A 24,071-nucleotide genomic window follows, 5' to 3' on the forward strand; every position below is an offset into this window, starting at 1 on the left:
ACATTGGACTATGGAAGTATGTTCTGAACTCAGATCAGCATTACTACTTTGAGTAGCTTGGGGATTTTTTTTTTTTTTTGGATGGGGGTGGGGGTGTTCTTTGAGTGGAGGCACACACTATTGTGTAGGTCACAAAAGCAACCATTCCAAGAGGCTGTTGCCAGTGCACTCTGCCCAGCTGCTGGGATGAAACAATAAGATGGCTTATATAGCGCTTCCCATTTTTCAAAGTAACTAAAGCAGCCTTACCTTAGAACAGAGTTTGTTTAATGCCAAAAGATGTGAAGGTGCTTGCAAATGTTTCAGATTAGAATGATGACTCACATGCGGTTGGACCTCCATTAGCATATACATTTTAATGATTCATCTGACACTGGTGATTTCTCCTTACATGATGTGAACTAATAGTAATATTGGTAATGCCATATAGAATTATCTTCTGTGCCACTGAGAAATCAGTTTAAACCAAACATAAGGCCATTGAAATACTGTCAGAAAGGTCCCAGGGAACCTGATACTGGATGGGCAACTGCATACCATGACTGCTGTCACCCCTCCTTATGGATGATCTAATGCCACAGGTTTAAACACCACACTTAAGAATAGCTAATTCATTCACAGTGCTTTCTGGACTTCTTTGCTTTAAATACTTGGCTTTAAAAATATGTACTGAAGTAAGTCAGGTTACTGTAAGAAGTGGAAAAAGATTGAACAGTCTTCTTTATGAAAGTGTGTCTAGCACGAGCAATTGCTTTATAAACAGTGTTACTGTTGTAGTGAAGGTTACTTTTCCTGTTACAGAACACAAAATACATGCCCTAAAATGTAATGTGTAATGTATTCTGTTACATTGCTCAACATGTGTAACATATTCTGAATACATTTTAAAACTTCAACATTTTCTCACATTTTTAAAGCAGTGTGAGTGCAGCACTTCACTATCTATAGACAGACATAAAATAGTGTTTGGCAAAGATTCTTTCACACATTTGAGTTAGAACAGCAGTGTATGTCTCAAAGGCTTTCTTCAGAATGTGCTTGCTGCAGGTGGCTGTACATCCATCAAGTGTGTAAAACAAGACCAGCACCACCAATACCTCCCCATTGCTCTTGATTGGCCTTGTTTACATTTCTTCCAGCCCTGGCACACCCTGTCAGTCAGAGCACCCCCCACTATTTCTATTTAGAGAAAACACCATGGCAGACAAAAACAGATGACAACATTTGGGTTACACCCAACACAATCAAGAAATTTTGCTGATGATTTATTGTCATAAATAATTGTGATAACAATAATTTGTCTTTTTATTCATTGTATTTAATTGGTTGATTATACACTTAAGTGGTCTGATTGGCTGATAAAATTCCTAGCTGTCAATAACTGGAAAAAGACACAAACCCAAATAAACAAACATAACTTATAATTGAACTTTAAATGTGTCATTAAAAATTTTTGGTACTGTTCATATCTACTGAGAGCCAATATATATATATATAAATATATATAAAGTGAAAGCAGAACTTACATATATATATATATAAGTATATTACAGATATATATATATATATATCTGTAAGTATATATATATCTGTAAGTTCTGCTTTCACTTTATGTATTTGCACATTCTTGTTCATCATATACATGATTGCAGAAGCTAACAACTCTTTAAAATAATTGCAATTATAAATAAATAAATAAATAAATAGGTCAGCAGGGTGGCGCAGCAGGTTGTGTCGCTGTCACACAGCTCCAGGGACCTGGAGGTTGTGGGTTTGAGTCCCGCTCAGGGTGACTGTCTGTGAGGACTGTCTGTTGGTGTGTTCTCCCTGTGTCCGCGTGGGTTTCCTCCGGGTGCTCCGGTTTCCTCCCACAGTCCAAAAACACGTTGGTAGGTGGATTGGCGACTCAAAAGTGTCCGTGTGTGTCGCCCTGTGAAGGACTGGTGCCCCCTCCAGGGTGTGTCCCTATGATTCTGGGTAGGCTCTGGACCCACAGAGACCCTGAACTGGATAAGCGGTTACAGATAATGAATGAATGAATAAATAAACATGCAATTACTGGATTATTTAATATTTGTGATTGGCCTAATTTGTGTGTAAAGGATTATTAGTATTTGCTTTTGTGATGGGATTCATGTTTTGTTTCACTGTATGTTTATTATACAGTGATTACTAGAGCATATTTTGTGTGTGTGTGGGTTGGGGGGGTGGGCTGTCATGCTGCTTGTGTGAACTCTCTCATACTTGGCTAGCTCTGTTTTCACAGCTTCTAACCCTAACTCCTTTTAATCATCAGATATACTTGATCCTGTGTTGTAATTTGTAGTTCTGCATACCCATCAGGGCCCACAAAGGCTCAGGGTATTGAAATAACTTGTCCTTTCACAGTGATCTAGGGCAGGTGTTCTGTCTTAATATTTTAGAAAAAGCATTTTTTTATAGAAAAAGCTGCAAAACGTTTCTCACGTGTGTAAGCATTCACCTACAGCAGCAGGCCTTGGCAGTGATGAAAAAATCAGTTGCCAACATGAAAGATTTAACAGGTGCTGTTGACATTTGTAGACGAGGATGGGAGAGAGCGCTTCCTTCACCAGGGCCACTGTAGAACCCACTGCCCTCGGGAGTTCTACCCAGATCGAGTGCAGTACACCTGCCGGCCCTGCATCGCTGACTGTGAAATCTGTGCAGATGGCAGCGTCTGTGCCAAGTGCAAAGAAGGATATAAACTCCAGAGTGGACACTGCCTCACAGAGCTGTGTGCTACAGGTATGTGGAGAAATGAGGAAGACTGGTTTGAAAATGTGGAATAAATGTTGGCAATTGGGTGCAGATAAATACTATGATAATCATGTTGAAACAAGATACTTGCTTAACCAAGTACAGAATTGTCATTGATGCGAAGCACTGCACCCCTTAAGGAGGATTTTGTTGCATGTGTGAGTATGTATGAGTGAGTTATAAGCCTGTTACATTTTGTACTTTGTACTCCAGAATAATATATTGTAATTAATATTATCATGTATTAAGTGTGCATTGTATATATTGCATGTAACAACATTAGTGAATGTAAGTCTACTCATATTTATAATCTAAATACTGATCCAGATGTTGAGTAATCAGCATGTATACCTGTCAGTTTTTGTCAACTTTTAAATTACTGATGATAGTATTGTGTGTGCAGTGAACTAATTTCCTATAAGTTGGTTATAAAACAGATTTTTAGGGCAGGGCGGCATGGTGGTGCAGCAGGTAGTGTCGCAGTCACATAGCTCCAGGGACCTGGAGGTTGTGGGTTCAAGTCCTGCTCCGGGTGACTGTCTGTGAGGAGCTTGGTGTGTTCTCCCTGTGTCTGCGTGGGTTTCCTCCAACGGTCCAAAACACACATTGGTAGGAGGATTGACGACTCAAAATGTCCGTAGGTGTGAGTGAATGTGTCACTCTGTGAAAGTCTGGTGCCCCCTCCAGGGTGTGTTCCTGCTTTACACCCAATGATTCCGGGTAGGCTCCAGACCCACAGTGACCCTGAACTGGATAAGCAGTTACAGACAATTAATTAATTAATTTTAGTGCTACATTGTGGTTTGTGATAATGAGTTTAGAATGTATTGCCTGTTCATATCAGCTTTTATGTTACTTGATCTAACATCCCTCTCCCTGTTTCAGGCCAAGTTAAGGATCCAGACTCAGGAGAGTGCATTGACTGTGAAACTGGCTGCAAAACCTGCTCTGCTGGTAAATTTTACTTCCACTTCCAATGTGTTATAAAGCAATATTGGAGTTTTTAGGAACTACATACATTAATATTAGTTGTTCTATGAAGTAAGTTGCATCATCTTCACATAAAGCCCCTCATGCTACTGTGAATTATGGTGTTATAGAATCATTTTAAGGCATAATTCCTTCCTAAGTCATGTTAAGTCCTGTTAAGAATGTCATATATCAGCTCTTTTTTAAAAACTGCTACTGTCATATTCAAAAAGTATACATAGTAGAAACCACCTTTTGAATGGTGATGCCAGCAAAAACTTAAAACTATTATTTTAGAGGAGCAATGAGTACTTTTCATCCATTTAAATGCATCTCTAGAGCCATGATACTGGCATCTAGAGTCCTGGATATGTCAGAGGTTCTGTACTAAATTGTTTTTTCACATTTTGGAGGTAAAAATAACTGCTTCTTCAAATAAGTACTGAGACTATTTTATTTCATCCTCAGTGTGTAGCTGTGGTTTTGTTGTTTTCTTGTTAGTGATCACCCTCACCAACCTTTCTTTCAACAGATGACCCAGAGTATTGTATCAGCTGCACTGATGGCTACTTTCTGTGAGTTTTCTTATTACATTTACTTCACCAGTTGTATGGTGCTATGTGTGTAGTTTACTAGGCGTTTATGTACTTTGCTTTGGTGTGTGTGGACTGGGTGCCTCAGGCAGTGTACCAGGAACAGAACTGTGATTGTGTGCTTTTCCCCTGTGTTGTGGCCTCTCTCTGTCCTATGCATCGGGTTTCCCTGAGCTCACAGTCATGCCTGGTTACCTGAGATCCATTCCTTTCAATGCTTCAGTGTAAAGCTTTAACCTGCCTCTTATGAGCTTTTCTCTTGTTCTTTGTGGTTTCACAGCTCAGTCTATAAAGCAAATCTACCTTCAAAATGGACAGTATGTCAAATACATTATGACATTATCATATTTCATAATATTATGTATGGTTTACACTGTGTATTATACTATAATACATATTAAAATCATGATATTTATTTTTTGTGTAATTGATGGTGAGTAAGTTGGAACTAGCAAAAGCACAATTGAGATTTAAAAACTAAGCTTTATACTGGCTGAAATAAGTCACATATTATACAGCAATAAAACAATACAGATTACTTTGTTGAAGACATTTAAGTATTTATATTTCATAATATACACTTAGGGCTGGATAATTATTATATATATATATATATATATAATCATTCATTATCTTTAACCGCTTGTCCAGTTCAGGGTCACGGTGGGTCCAGAGCCTACCTGGAATCAATGGGCGCAAGGTGGGAATACACCCTGGAGGGGGCGCCAGTCATTCACTAACACACACACACATTCACTCACACTTACGGACACTTTTGAGTCGCCAATCCACCTACCAACGTGTGTTTTTGGACTGTGGGAGGAAACCAGAGCACCCAGAGGAAACCCACACAGACACAGGGAGAACACACCGACTCCTCACAGAGTCACCCGGAGCGGGAATCAAACCACCCTATCGCAATATGAAATGTTTCAATGACAATTATATAATTTTTAAACACAATTTTTAGTATACATAATTTTCAACACCTCTCACTGACTGACATTCATTAAAGAGCACCATCAACAGTTCAGCGCACTCAATTTAAAATGTAGTTTAAAAATGTTAATATTGACAAAGCCAGTAGATTTGTGTTTGATGCAGATGTCATGTTTCTTGTTTGTTCTTGAAAGTTTTTACTGGATTTTATACTGTTCATATCTTTATCTGAATTATATTGTATCGACCAAAATTAAGAAATATATTGGATATATAAATTTTGGATATATTGTCCAACCCTATATACACTGATAAACCTTAATATGGAACTAACCTCCTTACTTTGCCAATCATTGTCCTGTTTATTAGCTCCACTATCCATATAGGTGAACTTTGAATTTCTGTAGTTACAAAGAGTAGTTCATCTTTAGCTCTGAATGCTTTGTTTGCCCCTTTTACACTATTCTTTAATGGTTTAGACCCCCACAGGAACCACTACAGAGTAGATATTATTCAAGTAGTAGATCATTCCCAGCACTGCAATGACACTGACGTGGTGGTGAAGTGTTAGTGTGTGTGTGCTGTTAAAGCACTAACCACAATATACTGCCAATACCAACCTGTGGGCAGTGGCCTGTGAGCATTGATGATGAACTAGAAAATTATTACCACACAATGTGTAGTAGCAAATGAGCTACTGTCTCTGACTTGTGTCTACAAGGAAGGTGGGCCAGCAAGGTGCAAATAATACAGTGGCCAGTTTCACAGTTAAAAAAAAAATGCTTCCGGTGTCCATGCAGAGGAACAGGTGGACTACAGTCTGTAGTTGTGTAACTACAAAGTGCACTTATATGGTGAGTGGCGCTGATAAAATGGACAGTAAACATTATTTTGGCTGACAAAACAGACAAAACACACACTCTCTCTCTCTCTCTCTCTCTCTCTCTCTCTCTCTCTCTCTCTCTTTCTCTCTCTCTCTCTCTCTCTCTCTCTCTCTCTCTCTCTCTCTCTCACTCTCACACACACACACACACACACACACACACACACACACACACACACACACACACACCCCACTATGAGATGGAGAGTCTACGGTAATGAGAGTGCACTCAGAGATGAACCAAGCTGGCACATTCTTTCATTGTGCTTGCTCTGTTGCTGTGGAGGCTTTGTCCACTGTCACACTAACATGCCTTCCTTAAAAGTGCAGTAACTAGTTGGAACACAGACAAAACCCTGTTGGAGACACTTTGTGTGCACCAGCAGATTGTCTGCTGTTATTTATGAACATTTATGTTAAATATAATGGCAACCTAATGCTAATTGTACAAGACAAGAGAGAGATACTACATCTAAGTGCCATCTGTTAATAATGATGCTCGTTCTTCCTCATCCAGTGAACAGATACGTGTTTGCACTGAGGGTTTCCTTCTAGTCTGCTGTTCTCTGTATTTAGGACAGTGTTTGTGTGTGAATATGTGTGGGTGGAGAGAGCCCTAGTCAGCTCCAGCAATGACGGATGTGTTATGGTCCTCCAGGCTGCTCTTCCTCGCCTCAATCATACAAGACAGATCCACACACACTGATGAAAAAGAGAGCAAGAGGCATTACGTCATGCATCAGTCTCCCTAGACCTTTAGCCTAAATATGAACTCATTTCAATCACTATTTGTATATGACTTCATTGTAAAACAATCCTCATACAACTCTATTTATCAATGTTCAGACTTCAGTGACCTTCTTTTCTGTTTTGCAACTCAATACCCAGGAGGCTTACAGAAGGCAGGTTCTATTCTTTCAGCAGACAACACACATTATTGTTCCTCTCTTCCCAAACAAGAGGAAACTATGACAGAGCTGAACAGTTTTGAATTTAAGTGTCTCATTCATGGTCCAGCTTTGAAGCTTTGATTGATGAGTAAAGCAGCAGTAGTGCAGCAGGTGCATTGTAGCTTTTGAACTATGGCTCTATTCTCCATTCAGGGGGTGTGGAGCGACCTCTCTGCTTACTATTCTGCAATCTTTAACATGCTGCCTGCCTTGGGCATCCTAGCAGTCCCTGTTTGTGATCTGCAGACCTCTGAGCTGAAGCAAGAACATGCTCATCAGTAATTTTTCAGAACTGTCCCACACATTATTTAGAGAATTAGACGATTACTGTTTAATAGGTCAGTCAGTGTTAAGTACACCACAATGAAATTCTCTTACACTTAGTGACTTTAGGTATGTTAAGGTCTATTCATTCTGAACACAGATGTTGAGGTACACAGGCACAGCTTGTAATATCTTTACAGAGAGGCACAACATAAAATAGGACTTTCTGGAGCAGCTGCACATGAGCCCTTAAAGGCAATGCACCACTTAATGGACCTCCATGAATATTTCACATTATTTTAGTTACTGACATATATAAATATGAATAAAAATGAAAATAGCATGCTTAATTTGCTTTAAAACTGACAATTTTATTAAATTGACGGGAAAACTACGGAAATTCTTGAACGCAACCGTGACGTCACTGGTGGACACCGTTATGACTGACTGTTATGACAGTATCTAGCTAGCTAAATAACAAACATTATTCATCACAATAGCCTAGCAATAAGCAAAACTCAAATTTAGAGGTACCGTTATTCTTGTAAATGTTATCGAAGTCGAACTCGAATTCATCCGACACTATAAACCTCCGTAATGCAGCCTAGTATAATCTGAGCCTCTGAGTTTAGCAAGTCAAGCTAACGTTAACTAACACCAACTAAAACAGGCGAAGTAAATGTACTTACCCTGTTTACCTCCATGTATACAGAGGCTCTTGAACACCTTTCGTTGGTTTCCTTACATGCCCATATTGTTGGAAAATCCATCCATCCATCCATCCATCCATTATCCACCGCTTATCCGGGTCCGGGTCGTGGGGGAAGCAGTCGGAGCAAAGAAACCCAGACCTCCCTCTCCCCAGCCACCGACTCTAGCTCCTCCGGGGGTATACCGAGACGTTCCCAGGCCAGTCTAGACATATAGTCTCTCCAGCGTGTTCTTGGTCTTGCCCCGGGGCCTCCTCCCCATTGGACATGCCCGGAACACCTCTCCAGGAAGGCATCCAGGAGGCATCCAAACCAGATGCCCGAACCACCTCAACTGGCTCCTCTCGACATGGAGGAGCAGCAGCTCCACTCCGAGTCTCTCCCGGATGTCCGAGCTCCTAACCCTGTCTCTAAGGGAGAGTCCAGACATCCTGCGGAGAAAACTCATTTCAGCCGCTTGTACCCGCGATCTCGTTCTTTCGGTCACTACCCAAAGCTCGTGACCATAGGTGAGGGTTGGGACGTAGATTGAACGGAAAATCGAGAGCTTTGCTTTTTTGCTCAGCTCTCTCTTCACCACAACGGACCGGTACAGACCCCGCATTACTGCTGACGCTGCACCGATCAGCCTGTCAATCTCACGCTCCATCTTTCCCTCACTCGTGAACAAGACCCCGAGGTATTTAAACTCCTCCACTTGAGGCAGGATCTCACTTCCAACCTGGAGAGAGCACTCCACCCTTTTCTGGCTGAGTACCATGGACTTGGACTTGGAGGTGCTGATCCTCATCCCTACCGCTTCACACTCGGCTGCAAACTGGTCCAGCAAGGGCTGGAGGTCCCGGCTCGATGAAGCCAACAAGACCACATCATCTTCAAAAAGCAGACATGGAATCCTGAGACCACCAAACCGGACACCCTCCGCCACTTGGCTACGCCGAGAAATTCTGTCCATAAAAATTGTGAACAGAACCGGTGACAACGGGCAGCCCTGACGGAGTCCAACTCTGACTGGAAACCAGTCGGACTTACTGCCAGCCATACGAACCAGACTCCTGCTCTGTTTGTACAGGGACTGGATAGCTCGTGACAAAGAGCCCAGTACCCCATACTCCCTGAGCACCCCCCACAGAATACCCCGAGGGACACGGTCATATGCCTTCTCCAGATCCACAAAACACATGTAGACTGGTTGAGCAAACTCCCATGCACCCTCCAGGATCCTAGCGAGGGTAAATGCGGAATCCGCATTGTTCCTCCTGGATCCGAGGTTCAACTATCAGTCGGACTCTCTTCTCCAGTACCCCCGCATAGACCTTACCGGGGAGGCTGAGGAGTGTGATCCCCCTATAGTTGGAACACACCCTCCGATCCCCCTTTTTGAAAAGGGGAACCACCACCCCAGTCTGCCAGTCCAGAGGCACTGCCCCCGATGTCCACGCGATGTTGCAAAGACGTGTCAACCAGGACAGCCCCACAACATCCAGAGCCTTGAGGAACCCGGGGTGAACCTCATCCACCCCCGGGGCCCTACCGCCAAGGAGTTTCCCTACCACCCTGGCCACTTCAGCCCCAGTGATAGACGAGCCCCCCCCAGGGTCCCCAAGCTCTGCTTCCTCTGCGGAAGACGTGCTAGTGGGATTGAGAAGATCCTCAAAGTATTCCTTCCACCGTCTGGTGACGTCCCCAGTCGAGGTCAACAGTTCCCCACCCCCACCATATACAGTGTTGGTGGAAAACTGCTTTCCCCTCCTGAGTTGCCTGACGGTTTGCCAGAAACTTCTTGGAGCCGACCGAAAGTTGTTTTCCATGTTCTCACCGAGCTCCTCCCACACCCGAGTTTTTGCCTCAGCGACTGCCGAGGCCGCAAGCTGCTTGGCTCCTCGGTACCTGTCGGCTGCCTCCGGAGTCCCCTGAGCCAACCAGGCTTGATAGGACTCTTTCTTCAGCTTGACAGCCCCCCTCACCCGGGGTGTCCACCACCGAGTGCGGGGATTGCCACCCCGACAGGCACCGACAACCTTGCAGCCACAGCTCCATTCAGCCGCCTCAACAATGGGGGTCCGGAACATGGCCCACTCGGACTCAATGTCACCAGCCTCCCCCGGGATGCACTCGAAGCTCTGCCGGATGTGGGAGTTGAAGATCTTTCTGACAGGTTCCTCTGCCAAACGTTCCCAGCAAACCCTCAGCACACATTTGGGCCTGCCAGGTCTGTCCGGCATCCTCCCCCGCCATCTGATCCAACTCACCACAAGGTGGTGATCAGTTGACAGCTCAGCGCCTCTCTTCACCCGAGTGTCCAGAACATATGGCCGCAGGTCAGATGATACGACTATAAAGTCGATCATCGAAATGCGGCCTAGGGTGTCCTGATGCCAGGTGTACTTGTGGACACCCTTATGTTCGAACATGGTGTTCGTAATGGACAAACTGTGACGAGCACAGAAATCCAATAACTAAACACCACTCGGGTTCAGATTAGCGGGGCCGTTCCTCCCAATCACGCCCCTCCAGGTCTGACTGTCATTACCCACGTGAGCGTTGAAGTCCCCCAGCAGAACAATGGAGTCCCCAGAATGAGTGTTCTCCAGCACTCCCTCTAGGGTCCCCAAGAAGGCATGGTACTCTGAACTGCTGTTCGGTGCATAAGCACAAACAACAGAGCCCTTTCCCCAACCCGAAGGCGCAGGGAAATTACCCTCTCGTCCACTGGGGTAAACCCCAACGTACAGGCGCTAAGCCGGGGGGCTATGAGTAAGCCCACACCTGGGCAACTCCAGAGTGAAAGGGCATCCAGCCCCTCTCAAGGAGATTGGTTCCAGAGCCCATACTGTGTGTCAAGGTGAGCCCAACTATATCTAGCCGGTACCCCGGTACCATTGTTGGAAAAGCACCAGTGAAATGAGCACTACAGATAACGGAGTGAGTGGATGGTCCTTTCCAAAGTGCCCATATAAAGTTGACAAATGTAGTCCATTTTCTGGATATTTTGTAATCGTTGGGCCATTTGTGCACAGATGTCCCACTGTACATTGAATTATTGCAGCCAAAACAAAACACCTTTTCGTCATTTTGCATTAAATTAAGTGCAACTTCTAGAGTTGTTGTGCACCATCTACGTCACAGGCAAGACGCCTATTAGAGTTTCCGAACACCGTTGGGGGGGGGTGACCAACGGTCTTTTAAACCTTATTCCTTGAATTAGTAAGAAGTAACAGGTTTTCTGACTATCAATAAACACAAGTTAGGAACTCAAATTCCACTGTATTTATTTGTTTGACATTTTCATATAGCTGGTGCTTAGACTTTAACATGGGGCTCTGCAAGACTACTGCTGTGCTCTTTTATAACAGCAACATCTAATATATTTGGCATGAGTTAGAAGAGAGTTTTTGATTCAAAACTAATCATGCTATATCAGTACTAGATTTCTGTACTATACTGCAGTACTGGAAATCATCACAGAAATGCCTCAGCATCAAGTGCAGTTCTTTTCTTCATTGTTAGAGGCTATAACAGCAGCAGAAGTGTGGAACAAACTAGTAATTAATACCCATGATTTCAAAAGAGATATGTTGGATGATTCGGTATCCACAAATTCTAACATCCAAACATCTTTAGCCATGAGATTTTCTAGGTTTCTCTATGTGTACAGATTCAAGCACCAATGTCGGCGGCACTGCCCCCAGAGGAGCTATGAGGAACGAGACAGAGGTCTGTGTCTGAGCTGCCCTGAGCCATGTTTAGACTGCAGGAGTGATAAACTCTGTCTCATCTGCCAACCTGGACACTTCCTCCACAGTGTGTACACCATCTTTCTTAACACTTACACTTTATAATGTATGCTGCTGTTTGAGCTTCCAGATTTTGCATTTGCTTGTTTGCATTTCATTGCGGTGGGTACACCTTTCCAAGTCAAATGAGAGGCCTTGACTCAATTCGTAGCACACCAGTTTGAGTCAATTTGGTGCAAAAAAAAAAAAAAAGGGGAAACATGCAAATGTGCATTTATAATGATGCAAAATGCATTTTCAGTTTTTAACCCATCCTACACATTAGTGAACTAGGGGCAGTGAACATACACCCAGAGCAGCAGGCAGACATCCACATCTAATTTCAGCTGACACTGAGACATTTCCCTTAAACAAACTGTAATTCTTGTGTCCTCCTTAGGTTTTAAGTGGAACTTCAGATCACCTAACAAGTTATAGAAGCTCATGTAAAACAAATAGCATCGCTCAAACTGCTGAAACACTGAATATAAATCTTTGGGCATCACGTTTATATGTCTGACACATCTAGTCTACTGTATGTGTGTTAAAATATTGTGATATGATATATCCTCAGGTGTATGGTTTTGCTTTGTTGTCAGATGGTGCCTGTTTGAAGGAGTGTCCCCATGACACATTTGGAGACACCAGAGGGTGGCGCTGTCAGCCTTGTCACGGCTCCTGTCTAACCTGCCATGGACCTGGAGTGAGAGACTGTGACAGGTGCATTGGCTGGAACCGCCCCATTTATGGAAAGTGCCCTAATATCAACTGCCCTGAAGGCCAGTACCCTGACAGTGAGTAAAAGCTCCTTGCAAAAATGGCACTAATGTTAATGTTCTGATTTGTTATGCTCACTCACTGTCAATGAATCTGATGGAGTAAACACTCCTTAACTATGACTTTACCATAAATTTGATACACAGTCCATAGTGGTTTGCTGACCAGGAACTTGCTGGTGTGTCAGCGTATCTCAGTGTATGAGCCTGACATCTGCTGGGCACGATTTAGAACTACCCTAGTCTCTTTTAAATAAAACACATCATATAAAATGTATGCAAATGCAGGGATGAATAAATTAATTCTTATTATATGGTTTCTGTTTCAAAGGTGTGCATCATGACTGCCGCTATTGTGATGTATCCTGCAGGACATGCTATGGACCAAAAACCCAGAATTGCTACAGCTGTGCTGCTGGTAATATATGGACAGGGTCCACTTGTGATAAGTAATATGACAAAAAATATAACAACATGATTTTCTCTTTTTTCAGAAAACAGAGCTGTGTTGTAGTTTAATCTCAATAACAAACAAAAGAAATGTTCTCAGAAATTATTATTTTCGTCCAAATATTAGTTTTTAAATAAATTGGTTTCAGGCAATCAATATATTAATGAATAATATTTGTTTCCACTGTTTCTCATGGCTATTTTTTTAACACTCTGCATTTTTTACATTTATATTGGTTTCAATAATTGGTTCTTTAGAATCCTTTCTTTGCAGTGTATCTCTGTAATGATCGAGTAATCGATATCAGTAATCCACAGGCAAAGATTAGGCATCAATTCATGTAGGAGTGTTTTTGTTGTTGTTTTTATTAAAACCCTGTTTACTTGTTATCCCTTGATTAAATGCTTGTTTTACATCAGAAGCAAATCTACTCAGCAACACCAATATAACCAATATATATACTAATGATCCAGAGAAAAAAATGAAATTTTAATAATAATAATAGTTAACATTTTTAATATTCAGCTTGCCTCACATGCCACATCATTTCTGGTGTGAAACAAGCTAAATTGTTGCTGTTACCAGCCATATTCTCTACCCCAACCCATGGTAACTGAACAGACAATGACTGTCTTTGTTTCTGTTGAAAAGCTATGTTGGTGTTTGGTAAACATGTCTTAAATGAGATCCTGCTGTTATGTATATCTGTTTCCAGATCATTTCTTCCTTCTTCTTTACGTCCCTGTTTCTGTCTCTGTGTGTATATGTATGTGTGTGTAGGGTACATGTTAGAGCAGCAGGATGCAGTGTGTGTGCAGACCTGTCCAATAGGGTTCTATGCCAACACCTCCAGTCAGCAGTGTGAAAGGTGCTCAGCTAACTGTGAAGTGTGCGAGAGTGGAGATCAGTGTCTCAGCTGTATGACTGGCCCTTACCAGCTGTTTCTCTTTCAGGGGAGCTGCTGGTCAGAATGCCCAGAGTGAGTAACAGTTGCTGAAAACATGTGACATTAACTCACTCATCGAAACACCAATTTTTACAGAAATTTAATTTGCTTTTGAGGTTCATGTAGAATGGGCACAATCATAAAGGCTCGAACTGCTCGAAACAAATCTACAGCAGAACCATGTCATAAAAAATCTAATTCTTTACATTTATATATTCAGCCTAAAGAAATGTAATCTCTTTATATTTTCACAGTTAAAAAGATGTGACATTGGTCTTGAGAATTCCGTGATTATTTTAGCAAGATAAAGCCAAGCCTTACTCTGTAAATGCTACATCAGCATGGCTAAATAGACATAGTGTATGTGTGCGTAGCTTGTAGTTTGTACAAGGTCATTTTTCTCTTTGTGTATAGTTAGAAAATACTGTAAAACCTGTTTGGTCAGGGAAAATATATTTTCTTTGTACTTTTGTCAAAGCTCCAACAGAATGAAAAATAAAAAAACACATTCTTATTTTTATTAGAAAACTGCAACTTTCTAATGTTGTGTTGTAGTAGGCCTGTGTTAAACCCTTGTACAGAGCAATCTTAACGTGTCTTATCCATGTGGTCCTTGTAGATGTAAATGTTGTTTGTGTGTGTGTGTGAATACCCAGTGGTTATTTTGAGACAGAGGAGAGGACGTGTGAGCCTTGTGATGACCAGTGCTTGACCTGTGATGGGAGCAGGTCTCAATGCTTGGCATGTAGAGAAAGTCTGTTCTTGGAAAACGGCATCTGTAGACAAAACTGCTCTTTCAGGAGCTACGCCACTGAGGATGGGACATGTAGACGCTGTGGTCCTCACTGTGAAATCTGTACGGACAACAACACATGCTCCAGTGAGTGACTGCAACCACAGCTGTGAGGCAAAAAATGAGGTTTAAATTGTTTCAATTAAAATGTAGTCACTTTTCGTCATTTCACGTTGTCATGATAACACTATAAGTACCCTTAGTTCTCCTTGCCCATTGTACTTTATGCTTAATATAACCTTTTCTTTGTGCTGTGACATAAATTGATGGGAATCAAGGTTACGTCATTATTGGGGTGGGGGCAGAGTAACTTTGCTCCAGTGTAGCTTTATCCAGCAGCAGCACAAGGGCCAGAGATAAATGGACAGTGTCGGGAAATTGTCATTGATTCTGTGTTTATAGCGGGTCAGATCATGACTGGGTTGATTTGTTTTAAAGTTTGTGTGTTGTTAAGCACTCTAGATCTCAAATTATGTTTTTTTTTCACAATGTGTTTTTAAAAGCATTGGTCAAGAAATATACATAAATATATATAATTATATCTTATAAGAAATATAAGATCCCTTTTTTCTATAAAGTAGTAGGTATGAGATTGTTTGAAGAACAATGTTTTGTTCAGATTCTCCTTTTGTTAAATTGGATCGCGGATATTTCGAGTGAGCAAGAAGGTTTCTGAGCGCGCGCGGATATTTTGAGCGAGCAAGAAGGTTTTTGCGAGCGCGTGTGGATATTTAAAGCGAGCAAGGAGGTTTCTTGAACGCACACTACAACCTACACATCTTGCTCTCCTGTCCTACACGCAATGTCTCTGACCCGCGCTCTCGCTCCACACTTACAGCCATTACAATGTGCCTCAGATTCAGCCAATCAGAAATGTCAAATGACAGAGGTAATTTCTGATTGGATGGCTTGACCGCCAAGTGGGAAGGTCATATAGGCCGGAGACCAGTAAATAACTTTCTAAAGAAAGCTTAATACTGCAGTTCAAAAATTGTTCATGTAGAGAGAAGGCAGGTGTAAATCAACCCACCTGAGCAACCTTCCTGAGTTTTACACACACACACACACACACACACACACACACACAAACACAAAAAAACCTCAGAGGTCAGAGACATCACACGCGCATTTATTATCTATTTATCATCATTAATTTTCACACAATATAAAGCGGCTGCATTTAAATAAAGTAGTAAACTAAAATCAACAAAAATTGACATGGATATTTAAAAAAAAATTTGGACATTGATGATAGAATAAAAGGGATTATTTATAATTTTACAAATTGCGTTTAAAGTGTAGCTCACATGTGATGAAGCATTCTTTTGTGTAATGTAGATGTTTATGCTCCATGCAACGGGCACTCCGTATGAAAGTGGCCACTTTACAAAATCTCAGAACAGTCCAGGTCCCTAGTGGTCAGATATTTGTCAGTTTAATAATACTAAACAATCAATGATTGATGTTCCTTTAAATTCATATAGAGGCCCTACTGAAAAAAACATTCAATACCAACTTTTGTTTACTTTAGTCAATGGTTCATTTACTTACCTTTCATGTGACTGATTGGTGCTTGTGATTATTTCAGGGTGTAGTTTTCTCTACCTGCTCTTGAATGGCGTGTGTAAAGCCAGCTGTCCAGAGGGATACTTTGAGAACTTGGACCAGGGCCTGTGTGTTCCCTGTCATGTGTTGTGTGCCACATGCTCTGGCCCTCTCCCAGATGACTGTGAGAGCTGCTCTGCTCTTACCCCAAAGCTGTACGAGGGCAACTGCTTAGAGGACTGCCCGGAGGGCACCTATTTCCAATCCTCCAGCATGGAATGCCAAGGTGAAATCATGATCTACTCAACAGATTCAAAAGGGTCTTCCTTTACAAATGGTAGAAGAATGTGATTAATTATATAGAATGATTATAGAATCTGATGATTATTATATTATTAAGTATTAGTAATAAATATTTAGTTGTGTAAATCATTTCTCCTACATGATTGATTACATCTGCCAATAAAATACACATGTTCTAAACAGCCCTAAGTGTTTGCTGACTTAAAAAAGCAAGACTATGAAAAAGCTCTTTGCGTGTTTACTCCATTTTCTATTATTAATTGATTAAGTGAAATAAATTTCACTTAATTATTATTATTATTTTTTTGGGGATTTGGAATCTTTACACAAAGCGATAACTGGATTAGGAACACCTATCTTGTATCTACACTCATTGTCCACTTTATCAGCTCCACTAACCATAGAGGAGCACTTTGTACAGTCCACTCACTGTCCACTCTGTTAGACACACCGATCTCATTTGTCCACCTTATAGATGTAAAGTCAGAGACAGTAGTTCATCACATCTGGCACAGTTTGTGTTGTTGGTCCTTTATCAGTGGTCATTGTCACTCAATGCTGCCCACAGGAGTCTACTGGCTGAATATTTACGGTGGGTGGACATTTCTCAGTCCAGCAGTGACACTGAAGGCTTTCAAATCCCTAGTTGCCCAGCTGTGTCTGATCCACTTATATCAGCACAACACACACTAAAACACCTCTACCTTGTCAGTGTCAGAGCAATACTGAAAATAATCCTCCACCCAAATCATACACCTGTACACACCAGTATCTTGGCATTCTCTTAAGTAGCTTTGCGGGGGGCCATTAGAAGTACTTTTCCAAAAATTCCAATACTCGTTATATACAAGAAAATAAATGAATAATAAGGTCATTTTTAGTTTCAGGTTGGATAAATAAGATTCATGCATAATGCATTTATACATAAACCTGTAGATGAAATGTTTTTAAGGTTCAGGTATTATCATTAAATGCTGAATGTCAGCAGACATGTTTTGGGTAAACAGAACAAAAGACTGAAGCCTTGTATCTGCAGAATGTTAGTTTTTTTTCAGAAAAAGGAGACTGTTGGATGTTAATGTTGAAAGTATTTACATATTTAAGTAATTTGGACCTTTTTTATTGGTTCAGTCATTAAGAGATGACTGAATTGGGGGATTTCACAAATGTACAAGACAGCTTTCAAATTATAACAAAAATAAAAATGGTATGTAAGTTAAAAGCACAACAAGAATAATCTCAAAATGTATGTATCTGTGTCAGATTGTTATTAAAAGAATGTATTTGATTTGTTGAGGTTGTAGTATATTGATATAAATTGACAGTAGGCAGTGTTTTTAAAGTGCTCATCTCACTGTCATGTGTCTTTTTTTCCCCCAGAATGTCACCAAACATGTGCTCAGTGTGTGGGTCCAGAGTCCACCCAGTGCTCTCAGTGTCAGAAGGGCCTGGCGCTGGACCCCAATACCATGATGTGTGGAGTGACGGGAGACTCAGACTGTCCACCCAGAACATTCCTCCATGACAACCAATTTACATGTCAGGCATGCCATCGGTCCTGCCAGTCCTGCAGTGGGCCTGGTTCAGCAGACTGCCAGACATGCACCCTACCTCGATACCTCCACAGTAAGAGAACACCAAACTCCCCCACACTGTAAAATTAATTCCTTGTGCAAAAGGCCTGGAACTGATTTGAACTGTAAGAAAAAAAATTAAACTTGCAAACCTTCAAGCTTAAATTCTCTGTGCAAGCAGAGCTTAACTTTATTGGTAATGACTGTGTAGATATTGTTAAGTTGCTATGATCAATATGATAAATATGATGTAAATATCACAGTGTATAAACTGTTAAAGCACACCTCCAAAATGCAACAAATGCACAGCAGTTGACATTTCTCTGGGATCTTCATAAAACAGCTGTCAAATGCTTTCATCAAACCACCACAATTATCAAACAACACAGCACTTTTCTTGCCATGTCTAAACTGCCCTGTTCAGAACAACAGATTTCAGCATCTATTGAAAATGATATTTTGTTTACCTTCCAAAAAAAAGGTGCATAGGTGTGAGGGACAAGGAGCAGAAATTTTGTTTTTAATCATTTTATTTTACTTGGTTCTCCTTCTTCTCTCTTCTTGTTTCGCCATATTTAATTAGTACACATATGTCTCCTTGTTTGTTTTGCTGGAGAGACTGCAGTCATGGCAGTCAGGATTAGTGCCCCTGATTAGCGATCACCCATGTATAGCTATAGACAACCCTTCAGGAAAATAATCCCAGGGGTGCCTGAGATGGAGGGAGTATGAGCACAGCAAAAGGACAGAGTTCCAGGTTACGAACATTTGCGAATGATTATTGATGACGAGAGTAACATGTTATTGTGGCAAAAGTTGCAAGAACCCGAGAGGTCTGAGGATCCACCAGGCCAAGATTGGCTACACTAGTTTGAAGCAAAAGGAGCATTGCACAGATCCATTGCTTAGCACTGCCCCTGGTAAGACGGAGGAGGAGTAGAGCCCGGAGTCACTCCACAGTGTCAACAACCTGTTAAGGCTAAGAATATCTCAGAATGGCCTAAACGAAAATAGGCCAAGATGGTTCAGCCGAGAAAAGAGCTGAGATCAATAAAAGGCCAGTACATGAAGGCAAGTATAAACCAGCCCTAACAGAGCTTTGGAAAGCTCTATTCCCTCACATAAGCAGAATGCTACACCCAGAGCGGCAGAGAGAGAGCCTGCAAATGCTTAGCAATTACAGTAGAGTTATTTTAGGTTCACAAAGGCAGGAGCGAAGTGAGACCCTGGCATGCCCAGTGGATGAGAACTGTAGAGACACACTCCAGTACAGAAGGGATAAGTCTCAGACATCTCAGGATGTATAGATCATACAGGTGTGGTCACACAACTGATTTGAAAGCCAAGAGAAAACAAAGGGGACTTGGTGGTTGGTTAGATCTTGCCAACACTTACGGATCTGACGTAATTTCATTGATATGCCTAAGTACACCTAGAGGACTATTGTTTGATTACTGTGATGAAGACAATGGTGTGAGAATGTAATAAAAGATGGTAAATTTAACATACAAAAATAAAAACATACCATATCAGCTAATCAACAGTAAATATGCATTAAAGTGTGCACAGGTTTGTTGTGCATAGGTATTTGACCAGAGGTCTCCAGGTTCTTGTATACTGCTGTTTCTGTATGTGTTTATATCTGTGTATGTGTGTGTTGCAGATAGCTCCTGTGTTACAGAATGTCCAGATGGGACCTACAGTGCTCATGAGGAAGCTGACAGAGTTGAGCTGGGGTTCTGTATGCCTTGTGATCCTGTGTGCTCCACTTGCTCTGGAGCTTCTCATAAAGACTGTCTGAGCTGCTCTCCGGGCTACCTGCACATGCTCTCTCACCTCTGCCTCACACACTGCCCCACAGGGTAAAATTCACTCCACATGCAAAACATTCACATTCATACAATATATTATGATATAGTAATAATTGTGGCTGTTTTTCAGTGTTAGAAATTGGGATACAAAAATGATTGACCTTTAACCTCCAACAGAAATCATGCTTTATATGTAGTAATAATAGTAATATATATTTTGTTCATGTATATAGCATAATTTGTCTGAACACAAGAAGAAGAGGAGGGAAAATGGATATTATTAAAAGAGAAAAGTCCTCAGAAAAGATAAAAAGGAAGATATAGAGATGCTGTGTCAAGAATGCAGAGATGCAGTTCAGCAGATTAGAAGACATGAAAAATAAGGATTGACCACTGTGGGTGTGAAGTCTTTCTGTCAAGACGTCACGCAATGACCATAGTCTTTTGTATACAACAGTTAGAGCCAAAGTCCATGTCACACAATAATCCTTTGTATTAAAGCAAAGCAAACAGTACTGCTGAACATTGTATGACTCAGTGATCTAGGACGTGTGAACATTCCACATAATTTCCCATAAGCAAATGTTTAATGTACATTGAAACTCAGCAGTCAAGCTGTGATGGGGGCAATTTCTGCCAATTACTTCAGATAAGACTTAAAATAATGCATGGCAAATATTGGTGTGCCAACAAGCAGGTGACAGTCCTTGGATAGTCTGTCAATGTTAGTATGTCATAATACTTCATAATACAGTAACACCTTGACTTACGAGTTTAATTCGTTATGTGACCAAGCTTGTAACACAATTTGTTCGTATATGAAATTAAATTTCCCCATTTGGTTATGTGTGGGTTTTTTTTTAATTACTTTATAAATAACAAATAATGTACAATTAATGTTTAAAAAATATGCATAATAAAATAGAATGTAAAGTAATATAGTGGTTCTATTAAGTGTATTTACCTTGAAGATCAGACAAAGATGCTGGCAGAGGTGGAGGAGGTTGAGGGATTTTTTAATTACACTTAATGCTACAATGCTACAAAAAACAGCGATACAACAGAGGTGCCTGTACGTCAAGATAACCAAGTGAACTGAATGCTCACTGGGCTGTCTAGTGGAGGGTGACGTAAGATTGCTTGCTCATAACTCAGATCTCGGCTTGAATCATAAAGCAAACAAGCGACTTCTCGTTTCTCTGAAAATTCGTAAGTTGATTCTCTCGTAAGTTAAGGTTTCACTGTATTTTATTTGTATTTAGAAGTCTTGAAGCTCCTCCTGAATTTACATGTGTTCCAAAAAAAAAAAATACTGTGCTTCCAGGGTGTGTTTTCGCCTTGTGCCCAATGATTCCATGTAGGCTCCGGACCCACCACGACACTGAACTGGATAAGCGGTTTCAGACAATGAATGATTGAATGAATTCATTATTTAATATGGCGGCACAGTGGCGCAGCAGGTAGTGTAGCAGTCACACAGCTCCAGGGACCTGGAGGTTGTGGATTGAAGTCCTGCTTCGGGTTACTGTGAGGAGTTTGGTGTGTTCTCCCCATGTCCATGTGGGTTTCGTCTAGGTGCTCCGGTTTCCTCACACGGTCCAAAAACACACGTTGGTGTCCATAGGTGTGAGTGAATGTATTTGTGTGTGTGTCGCCCTGTGAAGGGTTGGCGCCCATTCCAGGGTGTGTTCCTGCCTTGCACCCAGTGATTCCGGGTAGGCTCTGGACCCACCACAACCCCGAACTGTACAAGTGGTTACAGACAATGAATGAATGATTTACATATTTGTATATTTGTTACAGACATGAAAACTGACTGCGCTCAGATACAATTATTTATGAAAAAAAAAAACAATTTTAAAGATCTTACTTTGACCTTGTGAAATCTAGTTTAAGTTAGGAATTTAACTTAACTCAGACCACTCATGTGATACTGTTTGGATCAGGTACTACAGTACAGGGGAGTGTTGTGAGAAGTGCGATGAATCATGCGAGCTGTGTTCAGGCCCGGGGCCAGATGCCTGTAGACTGTGTGTTCCTCCTCTGCTGGACCTGCATGGCACCAGACTATGTGTGGAGCTCTGCCCTCAACGCTTCTACCAGAGTGGACACAGCTGCAGACAGTGCCACACCAGCTGCCAGACCTGCACAGGTAAAACTGACCCACACAATGAAAACAGCTTCAGCTCAGCCATAGGCTGTGGTTATGAAGCATCCAGACATGTGTGTCAGTATCCTTTCTGAGCAAACTCTTTATGCCTGTCCTGATCTGGCTCAAGCAGGATGTACGTCTACTTATGGATTATATCACAGCCAGCCAGTATTTGTTTTGGGCCTTGTGTCTTGCATATAGAATGAACCTTAAATGTATTTTCTTCAGGTTTAAAAAAATGTAATAAATGTCACGTGTTTTAGTTTATACCTATACTGAGAATTTGATCAACCCTTGTGTATTTCTCTGTGAATTTCCCAGCCCCATTTAAAACATGCTTGTTTCAGAATATCACAAAAACAATAAATTCATAAGAAGTCTTGATTTTATGCATATCGATTTTGTGTAAAAGGGAGGATACATTTTCAAACTTATGTGTCTACCTAAAATTATTGTGTAAAAGAATTTTTTTTCCCTTGATTTAGGCCTTTTACTGTTTTTTTCTTGAGTTGTGGCACTGACTACCACCCCCTTGTGTAGCCGTTCCTAAAAATGTGCCGGGGTATATGTGAGTGTGTAGTTGTGTGAGTAAGTTACATAACAATCTCATGAGGTGACTTGCATTTAAAATATCCGAGATTAATAAGTTCAGGATGAATGAGCTTTCATAACATGACTAAGATGTGTGAGTGTGTTTGCAGATAATACACCTCAGAGCTGTGTGACGTGTGACTGGGGCAGTGTCCTGCAGAATGGGGTGTGTTACCCTTACTGCGAAGAAAGCCGCTACTTATCTCAGAGTGTAAGTACTGTATCTGTGTGTGTGTGTGTGTGTGTGTGTGTGTGTGTGTGTGTGCGTGTGTGTGTGTACACAAAGAGTTCCTTTTGGTCATAGGTCAAGCTCCTTCAGGCAGAAAATATTTCATGGAAATGTACCACAGTTAAATATTTGACTAAGATTTAATCGGGATAAAACTAATCAGAAGTACTAATGTACACAGGATTCTTTATAGTATCTATCAGGTAGTGTGTACTACAGTGCATTATCTGGTAATGGATCACTTGCACAATGTACTGTGACATATGTCCGCTTTCTGAACGACACATCGGTTTACTTCCGCCTCAACCCTTACACTTTGGATCTTCTCGTCTGCTTTATTAGTCTATATCGATTTGCACGTAGATTTTATTGTTAGTATTATAATTATTGTAGTGTATTTTATAGCGGTTGTTGTTGTATATCGTCGCTCTCTGATTAAAAACACCTATCTCCGTTTTTAGTAGTTTTCACTTTTTTACATGTGTTAATTATGGGCTTTAATCCCCACCTGTTCATAGCAGCTAAACCTAGACCTGGCTGTCAAAACCACGTATCTCCCCCTCCCCGGTACTGTTTGAGTGCCCATGCTAAAGTTAACATTCCTTTTCGAAATTGCATTCCCAGAGTGACAACTCACTCAGTGTAGCAGTAGCATTAGCCTAACCAATTAATCACTTAAAACAGTATATACAATAACAAACGCTATAAAATGCACTATAATAATAAAAACACTAATAATAAAGACTGTGCAAAATCGATATAAACTAATGAAAAAGGCGAGGAGATCCGAAAGGTAATTGTTGATAGGCGCCAGGCGAAAGTAAACAAACGTGTTGTTCAGAAAGTGGACATACATCACAGTACATTGTGCACATGGTCCATTAAGATGTTTGAGAAAATAGCTAATGCAATGGTTATGTGAAATTTTACACAAATATAGGAGAGACAGTATACAGGAAAAAAAAGTATTTTAACAGTCATAAAATCAATTACTTTATATACATATTAGCATATACTTGTCTCACTATTGCAGTATTT

General features: G+C 41.1%; 1 protein-coding gene across 1 annotated transcript in view; it reads left to right on the plus strand.

The window, feature by feature from the left end:
• The window catches only part of LOC136695468 (proprotein convertase subtilisin/kexin type 5), a 30,756-nt gene that overhangs the window by 1,507 nt on the left and 5,178 nt on the right, over window positions 1-24,071 (plus strand). Inside the window, exons 2-14 of the mRNA XM_066669568.1 lie at window positions 2,563-2,766; window positions 3,664-3,732; window positions 4,280-4,322; window positions 11,745-11,890; window positions 12,462-12,656; window positions 12,970-13,056; window positions 13,870-14,068; window positions 14,692-14,915; window positions 16,417-16,659; window positions 18,057-18,302; window positions 19,914-20,112; window positions 22,008-22,213; window positions 22,915-23,015. Coding sequence (XP_066525665.1) covers window positions 2,563-2,766; window positions 3,664-3,732; window positions 4,280-4,322; window positions 11,745-11,890; window positions 12,462-12,656; window positions 12,970-13,056; window positions 13,870-14,068; window positions 14,692-14,915; window positions 16,417-16,659; window positions 18,057-18,302; window positions 19,914-20,112; window positions 22,008-22,213; window positions 22,915-23,015 — 2,162 coding nt within the window. The remainder of the gene's footprint in view (window positions 1-2,562; window positions 2,767-3,663; window positions 3,733-4,279; window positions 4,323-11,744; window positions 11,891-12,461; window positions 12,657-12,969; window positions 13,057-13,869; window positions 14,069-14,691; window positions 14,916-16,416; window positions 16,660-18,056; window positions 18,303-19,913; window positions 20,113-22,007; window positions 22,214-22,914; window positions 23,016-24,071) is intronic.

The sequence above is a fragment of the Hoplias malabaricus genome, chromosome 4, assembly GCF_029633855.1.
Source record: "Hoplias malabaricus isolate fHopMal1 chromosome 4, fHopMal1.hap1, whole genome shotgun sequence".
Lineage (NCBI taxonomy): Eukaryota > Metazoa > Chordata > Actinopteri > Characiformes > Erythrinidae > Hoplias > Hoplias malabaricus.